Raw genomic sequence first — 20,679 nt, 5'->3', positions numbered from 1 at the left:
AAATAGCTTCTTAGTGCAGAAAGAAAAAACGTAACTAGAATGGGTGCTCGGAAATGGATAACCATGAATGTTTGCTATACAGGGACTATGTTGACTCCTGGGCATGATGCAGTTAACAGGATCAAACAATGAGTGCAAGTTATCTCTGGATAAGCCAGGTAAGATCTCCAAGACACCTCTACAGAGGTGTTAATAGTGTACAACTGTTGGGATGGCATTTGAAGTAGTTGCTTACCATCCATCCAGTCAGTCCCTGAGGACAGGCAGAAAAGAATAAGTGTGGGTCAGCTCTTACAACAGCTCCGAATCTGTTGGTGTGGGCTCTGTGAACTTACGTACACTCACCCCCTCATACGGATTTTCTTGCATTTTTTCTCCTAGGGAGAACAAGGAGATTGCTTAGTGGATTGAGAAGCTCTGCACTCAGAAGGAGAGAATTCATGTTCCTTTTACTGCCCTGGTAACGAAAGCTGGGATGGCCTATCCCAGATTAGAATGCCGAAACTGTGCTTGCATCTAGCCCACACAGCTAGACTGTAAACTTGTGCCCGATTTCCTTCCTCTTCGTTGATGGATGACTAAGCTGATGAATTAGGTATCGCTGCTTGTCCAAAGAAGGAAACAAATATTCCTAACAAGACAAGTTCTTCAGGCCTTCTTGCTTGCCTCTGGCCTTTCTGACCCAGGCTTTTCAAGAACAGATGTTAGATCTAACATAGCGTCTCTGAAGAGGGAGATATGAAGAAAAATGTCCAAAAGGCAAATATGACCACGAAACAAAGAGGAATTAGGCTAACAAACTGCTACATCAAATTAATTTTTAAATTGGCTATAAAATTTGATACTTCTCAGAAGAGTTCAGAAGCAGAAAATTTGAAAAATCTGCCTGTTGCTATTGCAACAAAACCAAACTGGTGGACCTGTAGAGAACTGAGATTTCCACTGATATCTCCGACTGACTGGTCTTTTCCTAGATAGATATTCAAAGCAGGCTGAAATACAGAATTACAATTCTAACAGTACACTAAAAAGGGGTACGTTTCTCCATTTACTGCATTCAAGCTCCACTTTTATACTTCAAAAATAAAAGCTTCTTTCTCCCTTTTAGAGCAGCAGGTAAGCATTACCACCATTTTGACCAGATTCATGCACTGTACAATACCTATGTTAGATTAGTGATATTAAATATTAATGGCAGCCTATGAAAAAAAAAAAAGTATAAAAACTGACCATACCGTGTCTGTTTGGGATAAGACCAGACACCTGGACATGACCCTCTAATTTGTGTGAGATTTGTAGTGGCCAGTGATCCTGAGTAAGAATAGTCTATAATAAAATACTTTATTATGAAAGAAATTAAGATCTTTTTCATCTTTACTTGGTTTGTGCTGAGCATTAACAGGCATTGATTAATACAGACAAGCTGCAGACAAGAGCACAGTATTAAAGATGATGTTTCCTTAGCAACAATATTGGAGGAAAATCCAAGAATATATTCATGTGACTATTCCTGAGCTTCATAAAACTAGGGCACCAGTAAAAATGCACAAAAGAGTACTGCAGTGAAGTAACAGCCCTTCAGGTATCTATCAATTGTCAGTTTCAAGTGTGAAATAGTTTCTATGAGTAAACACAGAAAAATATTTTCATTGTATGTTTATAGACATTTTACATATCGTTGTGGATACTTTCTTATTTGCTGACATTTATCTGTATTTCCCCAGGAAGAATGACAGGAGAAACTACAAACCACTTCTGTCATATTATTTAAGTTGTTAAAGGAGAAAGAGCTGTAAGCAGCAACCATCTCCCATCAAAGTTTAAATAGACCAAGTCAGAGCAGTACTCATTATGGAGTATGATATGGGTCTTCCATATAGTTACTGTCACAGCATCAATACTGTCAAATATAGCTTTCTGAGATTCCTTAAACTGTACAAGCAGCCAACTTACAAGTAAGAGAGTATGAACTGGAGCCAGGGAGGGTGGACTAAAACTGTTGTTATTCCCAGCTGCAGTTTATCTCATTACCATGTTTTTAGATTAACAAGAAATAATTATAAGCAATCTAGAGAATCCTAGAAATTGTTGGGCTTCTATCTGTTCCAATGCTCAGAAAGGGGAAGAAAAAAAAAGACTGGATGAACTTCAAAGAGAAAGAAAGAGTACAGCAACTCTGATGCAAAGTTCCCAACTCATCAAATATGAAAACTCAGGAAAGAGAATCTGGGAACTCTATGCCACTTTACTCAGATGCCCATTTTCACCTTGCATAGTCATGTCCTCCACTGCTGTGGAAGGGATTGACTTAAGCTTTCTAGCAAGATATTAAAAATAAAAGATATTCCCTTTCTTTTCAATTATGAATGATTTTGCCAGTGCCAACAGGAGAACTCGCGTTTTGACTGAGCTTGAGGTGCTGGGTTTTTTCCAGATTCTTTATTATCTTGACACTTTCATCACTAGGTTTTTACTATCTGAGGAAAGTTTCTTTTCTAACGTGTCCCTTGAAAAAGAAGGTAGCAAATTTACTTGCATTTTCCTGACAAAAAAACTCTCCTCACAGAAAAGTCAGAAATATTAGACACTCCAAAATGATTTGGAGATAAATTTGCTAAGGCAATGTCCTATTATCTTTTACTAGCTATTCACATGAAAGAAGCAATTCTGGTTATAATAATTAGTGGTACAATAATGTGACATATTAAAGCCTGAACATAACCAAGAAATGGAATCCCACCTAAAAAAGTATCCAACTTTCATCTTTCCTCATGAGACACTGCAAGGACTTAAGACTCATTCTTTAAACCACTGTTAGATATAAACTGTCAAACACATCCCCCCAGTACCAGCAACCAAAAAAAAAAGGGGGGGGGGGGGGGGCAGGCGGGCGGAACAACTTAATACAGAAGAGCAAGATCTGTGGAAAGAAGAGGTACTGCAATCAGCTGTCAATAACTTAAGAGGGAGGCAGTCTAGCTATTCAGGTCCTTTGAGTCACTACATTTCATGATCGTAAAGAGATCCTTTAACAAATCCGCAAGCACTATTAAATGATTTGGTTAGGATCTGTCAGTCAGAAACCAGTTCTTCACTCCTGAACACAAGCGGTGAAAAGCATACAAACCTACAAAATGATCACAGACTAAAAAAATGTGACAGCCTAAAATTAAAAGTGGAAATACTGATTTCCCATTCTAACTAGTTTACAGGCTAAGAACCTACTTACTTAGCTTAAGGTAAAGATTATCATGCTGTAGCCACTTAATTATGCGGACACTGAGAGAAGTACGGCTATAAAATCAGAACTGATATAATTTCAATGAAATACAAGCTAGAAAGGGAAACTGAACAACAAAAATTCTTATCACAGTTATAATCACTCATTTTTCAGTGTACAAAAACTCACTGCACTGTTTGCTGAATTAGAAATATGCAGAATAAGTGATTTAAGGTCAAATAATCTTTTAGACAGGAAAATTTCTTTCCAGAAAAAGGTTATTTTCGATGTTTCTGACCTCACAAGTTAACTAAATAAACTTGCCTGAGGTACAAAATTCTCTTGTTTCTATATCTTTCACTATCATGGTAAAACCCTTCAAATAATCCTTCATCCAGTCATTACTGTTTGCTGCTTCTCCATAATAAATTTAGAACAGTTATTAACTATTAGATAAATCTTCCTTCTACTAATTTTGAAATTTATACTAGATATTCTAGTATTAGAAAAAAAATATCACAGACTGTACAATTTTCTTTCAAATTTCTGAGCAAGTATATTAAACAGCAATTCAGTCTTCTCTCCTATGGAATATATTACAAAAAACCCTTATCCGAATATGTGACAATTTATCATCTGAATATTCAAGAGTCGAGTCACAGAATAATCAGTGACAACTTTTGAAAGGTTTTTCTTTTATATAGAAAGGTCACCCTGACAAAATTAGAAGTTGGCTTAAAAATAAGGAATGGTGGGAAGAAGGCAGTGGCAGAGCTGCTAGTGAAATAAGCTGAGATAACCACAATATTCTGTGCTTCAATGGACTGTATTTCATTACCAACCAAAGAAGGTTTAGAGCAGAAGAATGCACTAAGACAACCTTTATCTTGCCAACCCTGGAGGACTGCTAATATGCTAGATTTCTTCCTGAGCTTGTGAAAACACCATGCTTACAGGTGTTCTGCTGGTGTTAGTCAGAGGAGTTTTCCTACAGAAAAGGAAAGCCAAGAACAAATATAACACTTATCTCAAATTTACCATCCCAGCACCTAACTTCATGCCCAGAAAGGTCAAATGAGCCAGGTGACCACTTGTGACAACATCTGAATCATCATTTAGAAAAACACAACCATCATTTATAAAAATGAGATGGAGGCCACAGAACAGCATAATGTCCATAAGCATATGCTGTAACCCACAAAAAGATTAAAATTAATTTATTACTGAATAATGTTCCAAAGGCTATTCATTTTTATGGTATTAATTTCTATGGTAGAAGAAACAGCAGTTGATAAAGCAGTAAGTAAAAGAACCTGTAACTGAAAATGCAACCTGAATCTAAAAAACACCAAACCAAACATTTACCAGTTCTTCAAATTTTTCTATTATTTCTCCAAGTATTCTGGAAGACTATTTAGCTAAAAATGTCACACTCACCACAATAAATCTTCAGGCAATTTCCACATGCTGTCAGATGCTTTGTCTTGGATCTAAGATAAAGCATTATTCACCTTGCTTGCTCTTGTAGAGGGATTATAAGCATGGAACGAGGATTAACACAGTTCTAAAAGTCAGGAGAAGGTTTATACAGTCGTCAGCTAACCAAAACATAAAATTAATGCACTCATTCTGTGTGCATGCTCTCTTGATGAAATGGAAACATCTCATCACCACTCACCTTAAATGACTAAAATGCATAAATGTTTTTAAGTGACTTCTACCATTAAGTATGTTCTGGGTTTTTTTCCTCAATTGTATGTATGTATAATGTTTGCATGGACCTGTATCAGTTTGACCTTTTCAGAAGCTTTATTATTAAAATAAGTTACCCTACAATTCAGGAAATTGAAGGGTTACTGTTATTTTTAACTCTATATCCAACTAGATTTAGTCAGAAGAAATGTACCACATAAACAGAAAGAAGCAAAGTTGTAAACCAAGTCTTTTCCATCGAGTCTTTTAGAACATCGTTATAAAACTGTATCATATCTACAAATGTCATCCTCCAATTCTGGTAAAGAAAAAAAATACAACATGTAAGCAGGAGTGAAAAGTGTGAGCTAGAGGCAAGAACACAATTTTACTGTAACTATGAGCACTTTACAAACATGACTTTCAGCTTGGACACATTTACTTTATTATTAGGTCTGGTCCTTTGCCTCAGTTTTGTTTATCTTCTGTGCAGTTGAATTCTTCACCTGAATCAAGCATTTTATTTATATATAATTTTATGTCAAATATCTAATTAATATACCTTGCACAAAGCCAAAGGAAGTTCAAACTGTCATACATCCTATAGTCAACACAATGTAAAAGGCAAATGAAAAATTTCCCTGCATGTCATCTGTCACAGATCTGGCTAAACCACCAGTGGAAGTACCAGCTGTGGTACTATAAGCTGATCACTTTGTTCAAAATGACATTATTCTCTCCAGAGTTACTCTTTGGACACATTTCTCTTAATTCTTGAATTCGAACACCCACTCCCAAGTCAGAGCAATGCTAGTGAAGAGGAAAGTTCAAATCTTAACAGAATGCTCAGGTGTCCTCCTGTGCCAGCCAGAAATCCTACCCACCATCCACTGATCAGGCACAGGTTGTTCCAAGACAGTGCATAGGGGAGGATTTTCTGAAGACGAGGTCCTGATTCTCAGACTGGATACGCATCCCAGCAGTTTGTTAGCTGAATTGAATGCAGAGACATCTCTTGGAACTAATCTAAAGCATATGTTTAAGATCCTTTTATTTCCACATGCCGATCTTAAAACCTAGTAATTCTGTTCATATTCAGACAGCCTAAAGTAAAAAACTCCCATGAACAAACTGGCTTATCTCAGCTCAGAAAAAGAGGCATTTTAAATCACAACTCAAGAAGAGTTATTACTCCCATTGTATGAATCCACTGCTTTTCAGCATAGGAACATCATTCTGATGCAAAACAATGTTAATCCACAGACAAACAATACCAAGACACCCTCCAAAAAAACTTGTCAAAGACAACCCCATGAATATTTCAGGAATAAGAAGTCGAAGACCTGTGTTAGGATGGGAGTTAAAATAAGGAATTTTTTTTTTTTTGCTAAAATGAGAGGGAGCAATGCATGTTTTTAAAGCAAAAGAATCAGACTGATCTGAGCATACAGATACGGGTTTTGATCCACCCTGCCTGCAGGCCAAAGCAATAGGCACTTTAAAGAAAACTTCCCTAAAAAAAGCTTAGAAGACCAAGCAGTGACATGAAATCAGAAAACTGTGAAATACAGCTGGAAAGATTGTCCACCGTGTCTTCTAAAGTAGTATCTGAATATCCAGGGCTTTCACAGAAGCATACACATCAAGCACCATCTTACAGATCCTATTTAAAAGAAAAGGAGTCTACCAGGAAGCCTCTCAACAGTAACGAGGATTCAGAGTTAAAGGAAAGTCTTTTTCAACTAGGCCAAGGAAAGTTATTCTGAAGAAAAAATACAAGATTTCTTTAGAGATTTAATAATACAGGTGTCCTCTAGCAGCTACGTAAAATAACAAGAAAAACTGCCGTTCTAACAGAAATGGTCACACAAACACATCTTGCTTTAAATGCAGCATAGAAGTGGAAAATCTCACATATGGCCAAAATAATATGTATGTCAGAACGCGGCCTTCAAAGTACAGATTTTTCTTCATGTTCACAAGCTGATGAAGATGTCTCCAGGACTGATTTCTCTCAGCTCAGATATCAGCAACTAATGAGTATCAAAGTTTGTCCTCTTTCTTAGTTATGTTGACATCACTTTTGCCATTTTCATGACCGAAATTGAAGCAGAAAGACAAAAACTTCAAATGAAAGTAAAGGTGGTCAACACCAAAATCATACCAGGAATTTGTTATCAGATGGCGCACACACTGAAATTCTTTGTGGTTTCTATCTTTTGCAATATATAACTGATAGGTATCATAAACCTGGCTTAAAAATTTAATTGTATCTCTTGCTACCAACAGTGAAGGCAATCTTACAGAATCATTTAGGTTGGAAAAGACCTTTAAGGTCATTGAGTCCAACCTTAAACCTAGCACTGCCAAGTCCACCACTAAACTATGTCCCTAAGCGCCTCATTCACATGTCTTTTAAATATCTCCATGGATGGTGACTCCACCACTTCCCTGGGCAGCCTGTTCCAGGGCCTGATAACCCTTTCGGTAAAGAATTTTTTCCTAATGTCCAATTTAAACCTCCCCTGGCACAACTTGAGGCCATTTCCTCTTGTCCCATTGCTTGTTACTTGGGAGAAGAGACCGACCCCCACCTCACTACAACCTCCTTTCAGGCAGCTGTAGAGAGCAATAAGGTCTCCCCTCAGCCTCTTCCTCTTCTCCAGACCAAACAACCCCAGGTCCCTCAGCCACTCCTCATCAGACCTGTTCTCCAGACCCTTCACCAGCTTTGTTGCCCTTCTCTGGACACGCTCCAGCACCTCAATGTACTCCTTGTAGTGAGGGGCCCAAAACTGCACACAACACTCCAGGTGCAGCCTCACCAGTGCCGAGTACAGGGGCACGATCACCTCCCTGTTCCTGCTGACCACACTATGGCTGATACAGGCCAGGATGCTGTTGGCCTTCTTGGCCACCTGGGCACACTGCTGGCTCATGTTCAGCCGGCTGTCGACCAGCACCCCCAGGTCCTTTTCTGCCTGGCAGCTTTCCAGCCACTCTTCCCCAAGCCTGTAGCGCTGCATGGGGTGGTTGTGACCCAAGTGCAGGACCTGGCCCTTGGCCTTATTAAACCTCACAGCATTGGCCTCAGCCCATCGATCCAGCCTGTCCAGATCCCTCAGCAGATCCTTCCTACCCTTGAGCAAATCAACACTCCCACTCAACTTGGTGTCATCTGCAAACTTACTGAGGGTGCACTCGATCCCCTCTTCCAGATCATTGATGAAGACACTGAACAGACCTGGCCCCAATACTGAGCCCTGGGGTTCTTGTGACCAGCTGCCAACCGGATTGGCACCACCCTTTGGGCCCGGCCAGCCAGCCAGTTTTTAACCCAGCAAGAGTACACCCATCCAAGCCATGAGCAGCCAGTTTCTCCAGGAGAATGCTGTGGGAAACAGTGTCAAAGGTCTTGTAGATGGGAGTCACATTTGCTGACCTCTAGTCAGCTGGGCTCTCCCCTGTTAGCCAGGACTACTGGTAAGTGATGGAAGTGGCTTGGTGAGCACTGATTCTGACCTTTCTTTTGTAAATCAAGTGCTACAGTCTGAAAGTCTATTACTATCGTAATAGCTGCGACAGCAATAAAAATCATTATATTGGTTATTTCTTGCAGAAATGAAAGAGTTTTGTAGCCACTGGAGTAATCAGAGCAATCTGCACTCTAATGCAAGTAATTTAAACATATCTATAACATCCTGTAATGTGTTTCACTGGTGCACCAGGGCAAATTCATACTATGCCAGATGGGATTCACACCAGAGTCTTGACTATATGTATTTTGAAGAAAATATTCAATAGCATCTAGGTTAAACATTCAACTGAATTATTAAGATGGCCAAGGGAACTTTCACACTCTGCCACATAAGTTCAAGGAATATTATAACTTTATTTTTCTTTCCAAATTATTTAAAGTGCTCAGTAACTTTGTCTAGGATGTGAAAGTACCAAAAGCAACAAGATTATTCCAAGTCAAATAAATATATTGTGAATAAATCAATTTCCTTGATAATACTATAACAACATCATAATTATAAATGTATCTTAATAAAACTAAATTTTAAATTGAGCATATGACTGATCATGATCAGTCCAGAATAGATACTTTTGTGAGTAATAAATTGTTCTTCTTTTAAAGTCCGTGATATTAGACAAAAGTGTTTTCCTGAGTCACAAACTTACAGAGTTGACATATTAATATTCAGAAAAACTGAGTAAACTACATTTTGAACTAAAAAACACTCTTGAGATATTATGAAATGTAAAACTAAGTTCTCCAGCTTTTTTAGCTTTATGTCAATGTCAGCTTAAACTTTAAAAACCAGAGATTGTAGATGACATCAAACTAGAAATACCTTTTCACAATTTTTGTTGTTTGGGGGAGGTTCTACAATTAGTCCGGGTTTTGTTTCAAGTGATGTATGTTTTTTCAAAAGCCTACAGTGCTTATGTCAATAATGACAGTAAAATCTAAACTCATTTTTTGATAGGTCAGACAGGACTAGTATACTATGTTTTTCAATCTAAAATACTTAGAGGGGGAAAAAATAAATCAACTATTAAATGAACATTTAAACCTGAAGTTTATTTTATGTCTTAACCGAAACTTTAAATTTTGCATTAAAAAACCCAGACATTTTACTTCAGACAAACCCTTCAAAAGAATTATTTTATTCAAACATGCTAAGCTACTGCCTATCACTATCATAATAACATTGTAAACATAATAATAAGTTAAGTTCATAATGCTATTAAAAAAAAAATCAGTCAGGAACATAATTGACTTTCCTACCTATATCAAGAGGATGAGTAACAAAACATGGAAAATATAGGTAAGCAGAATCGTAATTGCTTTAGCTTTTCCAAATTGCAGCCAAAAGATTAAGGTAGACCTCAAAATTTCTGCAGAAAATCCTTTAAAAGTTTTATTCATCAAATGTTATTAAGCCTTTGTTTCTATTTCCTGTTCTCTGATGTTGTCCTACAGCCTCATGTTGTCGCATTAGTCCTGAGAAAGAGAGCCAACTACCAAATCAAGAAAAGCATTTTCTACAGCACCAAGATGTTTTCTCATTTAAGTGTTGACCTGATCTGACCCTGCCTGTGAGTGCTGACAGAATCAGATCAGAAGGTGATGTGACTGCTGGCTATGAAAAGCACAATGCATGAAGGCAAGCTCGTAAGCCTGTAGCTCCTTGCTGTGTCAATCTACTTTAATCAACTTCTAGTTATGTTTTAGATGTTCAGTTCTGGTTGGGTATTTTTGGTATTTCTATTAATGCAGTTTCAATTAGGAAAAATAAAAGTTTTCAAAGTTATGCAGGCATATTAAACAACAGGCACACTCTAGTCCCATTTCAAAACTGAATCCAGAGAGTATTTCATCCTGTATTCCTAAAATGTTCCCATTTTAAGAAACCAAAGCCAAGCAAAACATATTTTAAGAGGACGACACACAAAGCTCTCAGTAAAAAAGAACTTGTAATGAAGATCCGACAATAAATCCCTCAAAGAACATCTTCCAGCCTGGTACAACACATGTTTGAGAACAGGTCTAGAACTACCCAGAAAACTTGGGTTTCCTCAAGGAAAAAGCAGATCATTCTCTCTCCTCTCTCCCTCTGATCTATTTAAGATATGAACACAAATCTTCCCTCCAGACTTACTCATTTGACAATTTGAGATCGCTTAACATGAAAAGCTGGACAGAGCTGAACTGCGACTTTGTCCTTATGAACCATTGCATAAAATGAAGCGGTCAGCAGAGTAATTACCTCACTCCTCCTAGCAATTACTTCCACTGTAAGAAATGCCGTTTTGACTGATAAGACAGTCAAAGGATATGTGAGCTAGAGGCTCACAGGAGGACGTAATAATTTAATTATGACATAACTGAGGCCCCATTAAGTCATGAGTGCTCTAATAGAGGAAAATAAACTGATTATGTCCTTAAAAATCATCTCGACATGACAAAGTGACAGTAGATGGATTTATCTTTAGTATAAACCAAACAAACATGGCACCATGTAAGCCTAAGAATAAGCTAAGGAGAAGACTTGATTTTTAAGTTGCAAATCTAAACTTCCTGGGGAAAAAAAAAAAAAAAATCACCATCAGTCACTCAAAATATTGTATTCAGAAAAGGAAAATGCCTTATTCACAAAGTAGTACATTAGCTTGGTGAATTCATCTATTAGAGTGATTTAGTTTGCTGTAATAAACCTCTCTGAACGGTACACATTGCATGATTTCAACATTACATTGCTTTCATCCTTTGAAGCAAGAACAAGGTTTCCTCATCAAGTGCCAATGGAGAATGAACCCCAGCTGTCACATTTGAGCACGGATGCACCAGCACATTTGAGCACGGATGCACCAGCACACACTCCAAAGCCTGCTCTTCTCTGCAGAAAACAAAGGTATTAGATTTCACAGTTAACATTCCACTGAATATCAAAAAAAAAAAAAAAAAAAAAAAAAAATCTATTCTCCATGTCTAATTTTCTTCAAGGAAAAATAACTTCAAAGATAATTTCCTTATTGATAGACCTACATGAAATTATTTTTATTTGAATTTGCATGGGGGAAGAAGATCATAAATGGATGTTTGTAGTCAAAATCCTGAAGCTTTGTAACTGAACTTCCAATTCCGAAGCCCCCACTGTTCAGCATGGGGCTCCAATTTTGATTTTTGGTTGGAAACTCACTTGACTTGTCACTGGGCACCACTGAAAAGAGCCTGGCTCCATCTTTTTTTACGCTTTCTCTTCAGGTATTTATATACATTGATAAGATCCCTTCTGAGCCTTCTCTCCTCCAGGCTAAATGGTCCCAGCTCTCTCAGTCTCTCCTCAGAAGACATGGTCCAGTTCCTTAACCATCTTCATGGCCCTTCATTGGACTCTCCCTGGTAGCACCATGTCTCTCTTGCATTGGGAAGCCCAGAACCAGACACAGTACTCCACGCATGGTCTCACCAGTGCTGAGTAGAGGGGAAGGATTCCTACCAAAGACTTTCTTTGGGACTTAAGAACACAAGACTGGTTTCCCAGGACTATCTATGATAATCCAGAATGTACACACCTCATAGGTTTCCTAAGTATTATACAAGAAACATTTTGAGGTGTTTCTATGCATGACCCATTTTACATTTGAGTCATAACTGTAAGATGGATTTTACTCCTGTCTTCCTCCAATAGAGTTATTAGAGGATCCAAAGGGGGATGTCTGGCCTTCTTCAAGGGCTATGATTGTTGAAATAATTTGGAAGATTACATTTCTGCAAATAAATAAACAACAGAGTTCTCTACAAAGAAAGATCTGGACGGCATAGAATTCAAGGGCATACAAAGAATGCCTCATCAGAACATGTTGAAGCTTGTTTTTCCTCTATCACATTACAATTCAAGAGACAGAAAGGCTGCACTTGTAATGGACAATTAAGAAACTTCTCCTCATGTGGCAACTATGGTATTAATTCAGTTACATTCCCTGGAATCCAAAATACACAACTAATCATTAAATTCATGGTGAAAAATCATAGATCTGTTGATAAACCAATTGACAGAATTCCATCTGACAAAATTTTGTAGCTGTACATAAAACCTGTCGCTTATTGACTGTCATCTGGAGTTAGGTCAGAGACATACACCATTTATTCCAGACAAGAACAAGACAATAAACCTGACAGCAGATATCCTAACTTTCAATTACTTGAATTATTTGTTGAGGTTTTTGAGAACTAGGATGGATCTTAGGGCATCAGTCTACTGGAGGAACAGAAAAGATGGAAATAAAATAATTTCCCTCTACATCCTTCCGAAATCTTCTGTTCGGCTCTTTTTCTGAGAAAAGGTATCCTCTTCTTTCACAAGTTTTTCATTAGACCCATGTTGTGAGAAAAGGGAACAAAGAGAGGCAGAACAACACAATGAGATGGTAGAAATACACAGCAACTTTACAGAAGTCCAACAGCTAGTCATCTAAAGTCATAACAACGCACAGTTAACAAAACGAGAGGACGAGGAAAAGACCAAAGTTGTCACTCAAAACTGGGATGTGACTAATCACTCTACTGCTAGAATTTTTGTTTGCAAACCACAGATGACAGCCACATAGAGGAAGCCTGGACCTGACTCCTGGAGAGCATTATCTAGTAGCAGTCTTAGAAAGCAGCTGACAGAGTCCAACAATTTATTAGATATTGATTGTTAGACTAGCATTGAGGGTACAACAACAGGTAGAAAAGTCTCCTTCAAAGAGAGTTGGTGGACAGCAGTAACACCAAGGAGCTGACAAAATTTTAGTGATTTTGATTTTTACTAGAACCTCAGAAATGTTGACGCTAGAAAGAAATGGTTTATTTTGCCTTGGAATACAGAAGCAAGAATCCCAGGCAGGACAATCTCTTGTAGATTAAGCCAAACTCTGAAACACAAAAAGATGACAGTCTTAAATAAAGTGCCCAGAAAGACCACAGTTCAGAGCAGCCAGAGTTTTGGCTGCTTCTTTTAGTTGCTTGAGAAACAAAGGCCAAAATGATTCCTACAGAGTTCACAGCAACAAATAAGAAAAACTGTCTTAACAAAAGGTGTGATTTAGATAAGTGAATCATTTTGCTGAAAACAGCCAAACCCTATCCCTGTCAGGATCCAGAGAAATGCTTTGTTATTCTTTCTACCTGTCTTGCATATACCTCTGCTTTCTGTAAGCATGCGGTTTAGCTCTCTACAGTCTTGGAAACAGAGGGGCGCAAAGGGGGAAAGTACCAGATGTTTTTAACCACACTGAAGGTAGTATCAATTTCTTTCTCCTCTGTCTTTGTAGCAGGGGATCTGCTAGTTTCTGGTACTACAACTCCTAATAGTGAAGAATTTTAATGGTTTCTGAATATTTTTTTAAGTTATAACAGCCCTAAAAACGGAACTCCACATGAGTCCTAGGGCAGATGATGCATGATTTCCTTCCCTCAACTTAGTCCAAGACAAGGAAAAATACACAGATTTCTAGACAGGTAGGGAAATGAACTTATTAGACACAGTCTATGGCTGCTCTACGGCAGAGCTAAAGATGGCATTATCAGTAGAAATTCAGCTGTTTTTCTAGCATAAGATGCACCAGCTATTACCTTTAGCAACAGAACTTAAATGTATCACAGACATCTCAATCAAGTAGCCCCACTTTACTGGTGACCCAAGTTCTAGGAAGAATATACAACAGCACTATTATTTGCCAGGTAACTCACACGATGGATATTAAAAAAGTAGGAGACTGATATCTCCCTTTGACAGAGAAACATAGTTCTTCTTCTTTCTTCGACCTGTATAGTTGTGCATTTTTTTTTTTTTTGCACCAGCATAGAGACAATAGTGCACAAGGACAGACTTATGAATGAGTGATAAAGTTTGAACTGAAGAACAGACACCATGGAAAGCAAAATACGCATTTTTGCCAAGTCTACTAAAGATCTCAAAAAGATGCACCAGTTTGATCTTAGGCTTTGCTTTTCAATAGCACCATTGCCTATGTTTAGCCTGTACCCAGGGCTAAACTGTAAGAGTTGCTCTATCACTTGACAACCCCTCACCAGCCAGGGAGAAGAATTGGGAAAAAGGAGAGCAGACCCGTGGGTAGAAGTGCAACAGATTTAATGAAAAAACACCAATACCAACAGAGATACACGAGTTATACTCAGCCAAATGAATATCCAGTCATCACAATCAACCAGAAAGCAGCACTTGGGAGAAGCTAGGGGAGGAGCAGAAAGAACCACAGCAGAAATCCCACAGGAGCCCTCTCTCCTCAGCAAACCTTCCCCCTTTATAATGACCACGGCATTACGGTGTGGGCGCCACCCAGAGCTAACTCAGGTCAGCTGCCCTGGCTGACTTGAGACTGCCAACAGCCTGTCTGGCATGGCTGGGCTGTGATTCCGTCCCAGCCAAACCAGGACAACCATCAATACCAAGTGAAAAGTTAATTCCTGATAAAATTCCAACACTCAGAAGCTCACAAAAAAAAAACAAAACCAAAAAAATAAGGATGGTCACAGGGCTAGCATTAAGGGGAGGGGAGAAAAAAGGAAAAAACACATCAAAAGGAAAAATTATTCTAGAAATCTCCTTGGAGCATGTCAGCACAGTGAATAGCCCTGATAGCATCAAAGGCTTTTGTCAGCAGACAGCCATTTAAGAAGGCGGATGAGTTCAGGTTTTCTAATTTTCTCACCTTCCATCAGAGAATGTCAAGTACGTTAACATGCTTTAGCTAGTCCAGACAAATAAAGAACCTCAACATCAGCATCACTTTCCAGTATGACAAGTTAATACTCTGGGAGAGCATCTTCTGAGATCTTTATACTGATCAGGAATAAATATGATCCTCATAAGGTCTCTCAGACAAGGGAAGGGCACCTACATTAAATAACCCATGCTCCTCTAAACAACTAAAATTATGAAGACAGAAAAAAGGAAAGATCTAACCTGAACACACCGAGACATTGTCTCTTCCTCCTCTACCGTAAAGCAAACCAACCTACACCTCACAAGCTAGTCTGATGATTTATGAAATCCTACAGAACATACAGTTTAAATCAGTAACTTCGCAGGAATAATTCATATGTTCCTTCAAAATTAGTATGGCCCACATATACACAGCCCAGGCTGGATAGGGGATCTTATCTTCTGCAAACACAGCAGACGTCCAAGTTAGGCTGCTGGCAATGGATAGCACTATCAAAGCAAGTCACCTGAGATTTCATGTACAAGATTTTCCTCCTTATTTACTCCTAAAAACACAAGAAAAAAACTTCAGTTATCAGCATTCCCAAAAGATGCAAATTTCCAAAGCACTTCTGCATCTAAGTGGCCAAGTGTGGAACCCAGTATCTCAACAATAAAAATGTGCAGATGTATAAGAAATGGGAGATAAATAAGATCGAAAACATGACATTCTCTATCCTCCAGAATAGTGGGTTGATTTCCGGAAAGTAATTCTCAAAAGAGATAAAAAACAGAAGATAAAAAAACAAAAGCTCCCCAGGAAGCAGCAGAAGTCCTTTTAGAGACAGACTGAAGCTGAATGACTGAGATTGTTCAATTCAAAAACTAGACTAATAAAAGGCCCCAAGTGATCCTAATTACACTCACTTATTCTAAAAGACTATTTGATAGAAGGAGGGACAAAACACTGAAAGAGAGCTCTCATATTTTCAGTACACAGTTAAGTGAGGCTAGGGGTGGGGTGTGGACACTGTGATTAAAATAGAGATCAGACATTTATACTGGAAATAAATTATGTTAAAACATCTATTCATACCAAAAATCTTACAGCAGGTGTATAGGTTTTTGCTTAATAAAAGGAGGTAAAACTTCACAGCAGAAGACAAACTAACTGCTAGTGCTAGAAAGAAATTTTCCAAAGGCTGTCCATTATTCTAATATGGTTTTCTATTATTAAAAAACTGGGCTCTGACTTAGGAATTGCAGTTCCTCTCTTCCTGACTGATGCTTAAAATTAGAATGTCAGCCAAAGCATGCTAATGATATAGAAGTTCTCATAACGAAGAGTACTAATAATATCACCATGTAGCATGCAATATATACCGCTTAGTCTTTGTAGCTATGGAGCTGTGCTCATGGAAGTTTGATTCTTTAAATATAGAAGATTTTCAGACACGAGACCTGCTTTCACAAATAAGATCTCATACTTGTAAAAAGACACTCAATCCTCCCATTGCTTTCGCTAAAACATCACAAATGCCTCAGCATTCGGATGGTACTTTTTGAGCCTATTAAAACACAAAACACATTTTTTTTTGCAATAAAACAGTTGAGTTTACTATCTTCAGAGAGAAAATTTAGTAACACCAATTACTGTGTTATATAATCCCATTTTTGCACTTGTTTTCTGGTATTTTAAAAATCAATTTTTTTAAATACTTGACCTTCCTACTACAACTACTTTAAATATTGAGAATTAACATGCCTAGGTAACCAAGTTCAGTCAGGAGAAGTACGGGATAAGGACATTTAAATGGTACCGTGTTGCTTTTAGAAAAAGCAGCAAATGGAACACCGATCACTGCAAGTCTAAACTTACTATTAGAAATGGCCACACTGCTTTTAAATCAATCATTCTTCTTTAAGCATACTAACATTTCTGTATAGCTTTTACATTTAAGAAGCATGCAAAATTCTAACTGCATAGAACTGTAACGCTTTAACATATTTAGAATTATATTCTCTCAACATCAGTACAATCCAAAGCAGGAGAAACTCCAGTACGCCGGGTCATGGTACCACACAAATCAAAGTACACTCCCATGCAAATGGGGATAAAGTCATTCTATTCTTTCTCCCTGGTTTGCAGACTTTTGACAGATTTTTTTTTTTTTTTTTGTCTTAGTACTATTCCAAATAATGAGTTCTGTCACATTTTGGCCAAATGTAGCACACTGTACCAAAACTGAAAGACAGTGAGCAAAAAAACTGTTACCACACGAAAACATAAACAACTTCCCCAGTTGTAGCTCAAACCACGTAATTCCTATACTGTAAGAAGCCCTACTGAAATGAACACTGTCATTTGGAAGCACTCATGAATATGTGTTATTAGATGTGCAATACTACACTACAGCAATCTTGGACTTCAGATTAGAACAAGTAATGAGCCACAGCTTCCTGAGCACAATGGGAAGTTGCAGATCTGGATTTCCCGCAACATCCAATTATCAGAGACAGCTAGCAGTTCTTAAGAAACATTTTTTCCTGGATTAAAATGAGAATACTAAAGCATTAAACGATGCAAATAACAGCAATTCAAACTTACGATTTAACACCCCTAGTACAACAGTCTATAATGGTACACTGTCTGCCTACCTTTTTCTTCACATTTTTAGCACCAATGAGAAATATACTATGGATGTGACATCCTTCTAAGGGACATTCACAGCCATACTTCAGATTTCTTCCATACTTAAATTTCTTCAAGATTGAAACACAGGGAAAAAAAGCCACCATTGTGACCAAGTTATCTAGTGTGTCTAAAAGATTAAATGAAAGAAAGACATAGCACCTATTCTGCTCTCCACAGGCAACACCTGTTACTCATATGAATAATACATACAGAAGGTAAGCCTTGGAGCACCAAGCATCACAGAAACAAATTTTGTGCTGTAACTTACCTACAAAACTGTCTCCTGCTAGCTCTTACCCCAACAGAAAAGAGCAAGGGAAATCAGAATTTAAAATCCATCCACAATGACACCTACTGGAAGGGAAAGGATTGATGACTCAGGCTCACATCTGCCCTTCACATTCCTCAAATTCTCTCACTGATCTCACAACACCTCTAGGCTTATAAAAGCATCCTTAGAGTGAAAACACATTTAAGAAATAACACCAGCACATTTCTTCTGCAACATCAGTTTGTTAACATTTTTTATGAACTTCAGCACCTGATACTAATGTTCACTGTCAAGTGAACTACTGAGCTACAGGAGAAGCCTCAATCCTGCAAGAAAGGCTGATCTTTTAAGATTACCCTAAAAGTTGCATGAGTTACAGGCAGGCCGCTAATTCCCCACGCAATCGTCGCCTTTTAAACGAGAGCCGAAGGTCTACCTGCTGCAGATTAACCTCCTCCGCAGCCCAAATCCTTCAGGGAGCACACGAGATTACTCCTTCTCCGCCCGCCGGCCCTTTGACATTCAGGGGCGGCCGCGGACCGAGCAGCGACCCTCAGGCTGCCCTGCCCTGCCCTGCCGTGCCGGCCACCCCGGCGCACAAGCGCCCGTACAAGTTTCGGCACGGCGCACCGGTGGCGGTGGGGACACACGCACGCCACGGCCCGTTAAACCCGACAGCCAAAAGCCCGTTTTTACAGTCCGGCGGTTTCTACCCACGGCGAAGCTCGGGCGGGGGCGCGGAACGGGTGAAGAAGCGCTGACTGTCCTTGGTGCATCCCGCCCCGCCGCCCGGATCCCCACGGCGCTGACCGGCCGCGGGAGGCGAACTGCCGGCGCAGCCCGGGACAGCACCTGAGGCAGGCGGCGGTGGGGGACACACACTCTCGCCGCGCTCCAGGGGGGCGGGAGGAGCGGGCGGGGGACGAGCCGGGCTGCGCGGCCGGGGCGCCCGGAGCCCGCGGCGGGATGCGGCCCGGCGGCCCGCGGCGGCGGTACCTGATGATGTCGTCCTGGTGCCCCAGGTAGAATTTCTGCCGGTGCTCCCGGGGGCTGTAGACCACGCCGACCCCCGCCACGAAGTAGACGATCTCCTTGGCCGCCGTGTAGTAGAGGTTGTTGCGGCACTGGTGACCCCGGTAACCGTAGACCCACTCCAGCCGCAGGTGGCAGCTTGGCGCACTCCGGTCAGCCATGTCCCTCCGCCCCCGCCAGCCGGGTACGGCTCTCTCCCGCCGGAGACCCCGCGGGAAGGGGGCGACGGGTGGGCCACCCCCTCCGCTCGGCTCGGTGTCCGCCGCGCTAATCCCTGGCCGCCGACATGAATGCCCGCCGCTGCCGCTCGTCCGCCGCCGCCTCACAGAGGGCGCCGCCGACCGAGCCCGCCCCGCCGCCTCGCGCCGCCAGACATGGCTGCACTGAGACACCGCCCGGGACGCGGAGCGAGGGCGCGGCGCGGCGCCGCTCCGGCCCCCCCCCTCCGCGCCCCAGCCTGCGCCTGCGCCTGCGCCGAGGGCAGCGCCGTCAGGCGGCGAGGCGGGCCTGCGCGGCCGGCGGCGGGAAGAGCGCGCGCGTCGAGGCGCGGAGTAGAGCGGAGATGGCGGCGCGGGGAGGGGAGAGCGCAGGCGATACGGGCTGCACCGCCGCGCCCTCCTGGGCTGGGGTGGGGGGCGCTTTTTTAATGACAATTTTCTTGGTTTTCTTTCTTTTTTCTTTTTCAGCGGGGCTGTGTCCTTCCTCCCCCTTCCTGGCTCTCCCTTCCCCACGTTTAGTTTTGCGTGTTTGCTGCCCCGGGCTCGTACCGGTGCCTTGCCTTTCCGTCGACCCGCTGCCGCCCGGCTCTCGGCAGCCTCCTTCGTCCCGAGCCCCTCCTCAGCCTGCGTGGAAACCAGCCCCCTCCCCGCGGGCCCGCCAGCTCCGTGCCATCCAACGAGAAAATGTCAACCGCAATTTTTAATGACTAGTACTTAACCTTTTAACGCCACCGCCTGCCTCGTACACCAGGCAAAAGTCACTCCCCCATCCGTGCCTTACTTTCCCCATGACAACTGTGCATCCTCCGATCTCAAAGAGTTTCACGTGGTAAAGTCACCGTTTCCCGCTCTCGCAGATAGGAAAGCAACTTCTCCGGGCTGCAGTGAAGGGGAACCCCGCCACCCCGTCCAAAATTTTGGTCAGGAGAACATGCTCCTTCCCAGCTTTTCAGGCTGTAGGGTACCTAGCTGGCTAAATAAATGCACATTACGTGATCATGCAAACAGTTTTGCACTATAAACTTGAATACTTGCTCTAAAAGCTCCTGGATAACTAGCCTGGTTTGACAATTGAAAATAAACCAAATCATTTTCCTTTTATTTTCAACGCAGATTTGGCGTCCCAAGTGTATGTATTTTGTCAGGTTTTATTTTTAAATCTCCATTTCTTTAACATCTATTTCTCTTCTACTATTTCATTAGTCATGTTGACATTTCTTCCACAAAACTTCTACTTCTAACTAGTTCCTTGATGTTGGAGACATTTTTCCATGCTGCTCTATTTATATTTAAGTTAGTGGGAGTTTTTCCTCTTAAATCTTTCTTGA

The 20,679-nt window shown here is 40.6% G+C and overlaps 1 protein-coding gene across 3 annotated transcripts in view; it reads right to left on the bottom strand.

Moving 5' to 3' along the window:
* Positions 1-19,294, bottom strand: part of EML5 (EMAP like 5) — a 115,722-nt gene extending 96,428 nt beyond the window's left edge. For all 3 annotated transcript variants that reach the window (XM_086463571.1, XM_086463572.1, XM_086463573.1), the window contains exon 1: positions 19,098-19,294. In XM_086463571.1, the coding sequence (XP_086319697.1) occupies positions 19,098-19,294 (197 nt within the window). The remainder of the gene's footprint in view (positions 1-19,097) is intronic.
* Between the last annotated feature and the right edge of the window lie 1,385 nt (positions 19,295-20,679).

This window comes from Leptosomus discolor, chromosome 3 (assembly GCF_034619465.1).
Source record: "Leptosomus discolor isolate bLepDis1 chromosome 3, bLepDis1.hap2, whole genome shotgun sequence".
Taxonomy (NCBI): Eukaryota; Metazoa; Chordata; class Aves; order Leptosomiformes; family Leptosomidae; genus Leptosomus; species Leptosomus discolor.
This window is presented reverse-complemented; position numbering and strand designations above follow the sequence as displayed.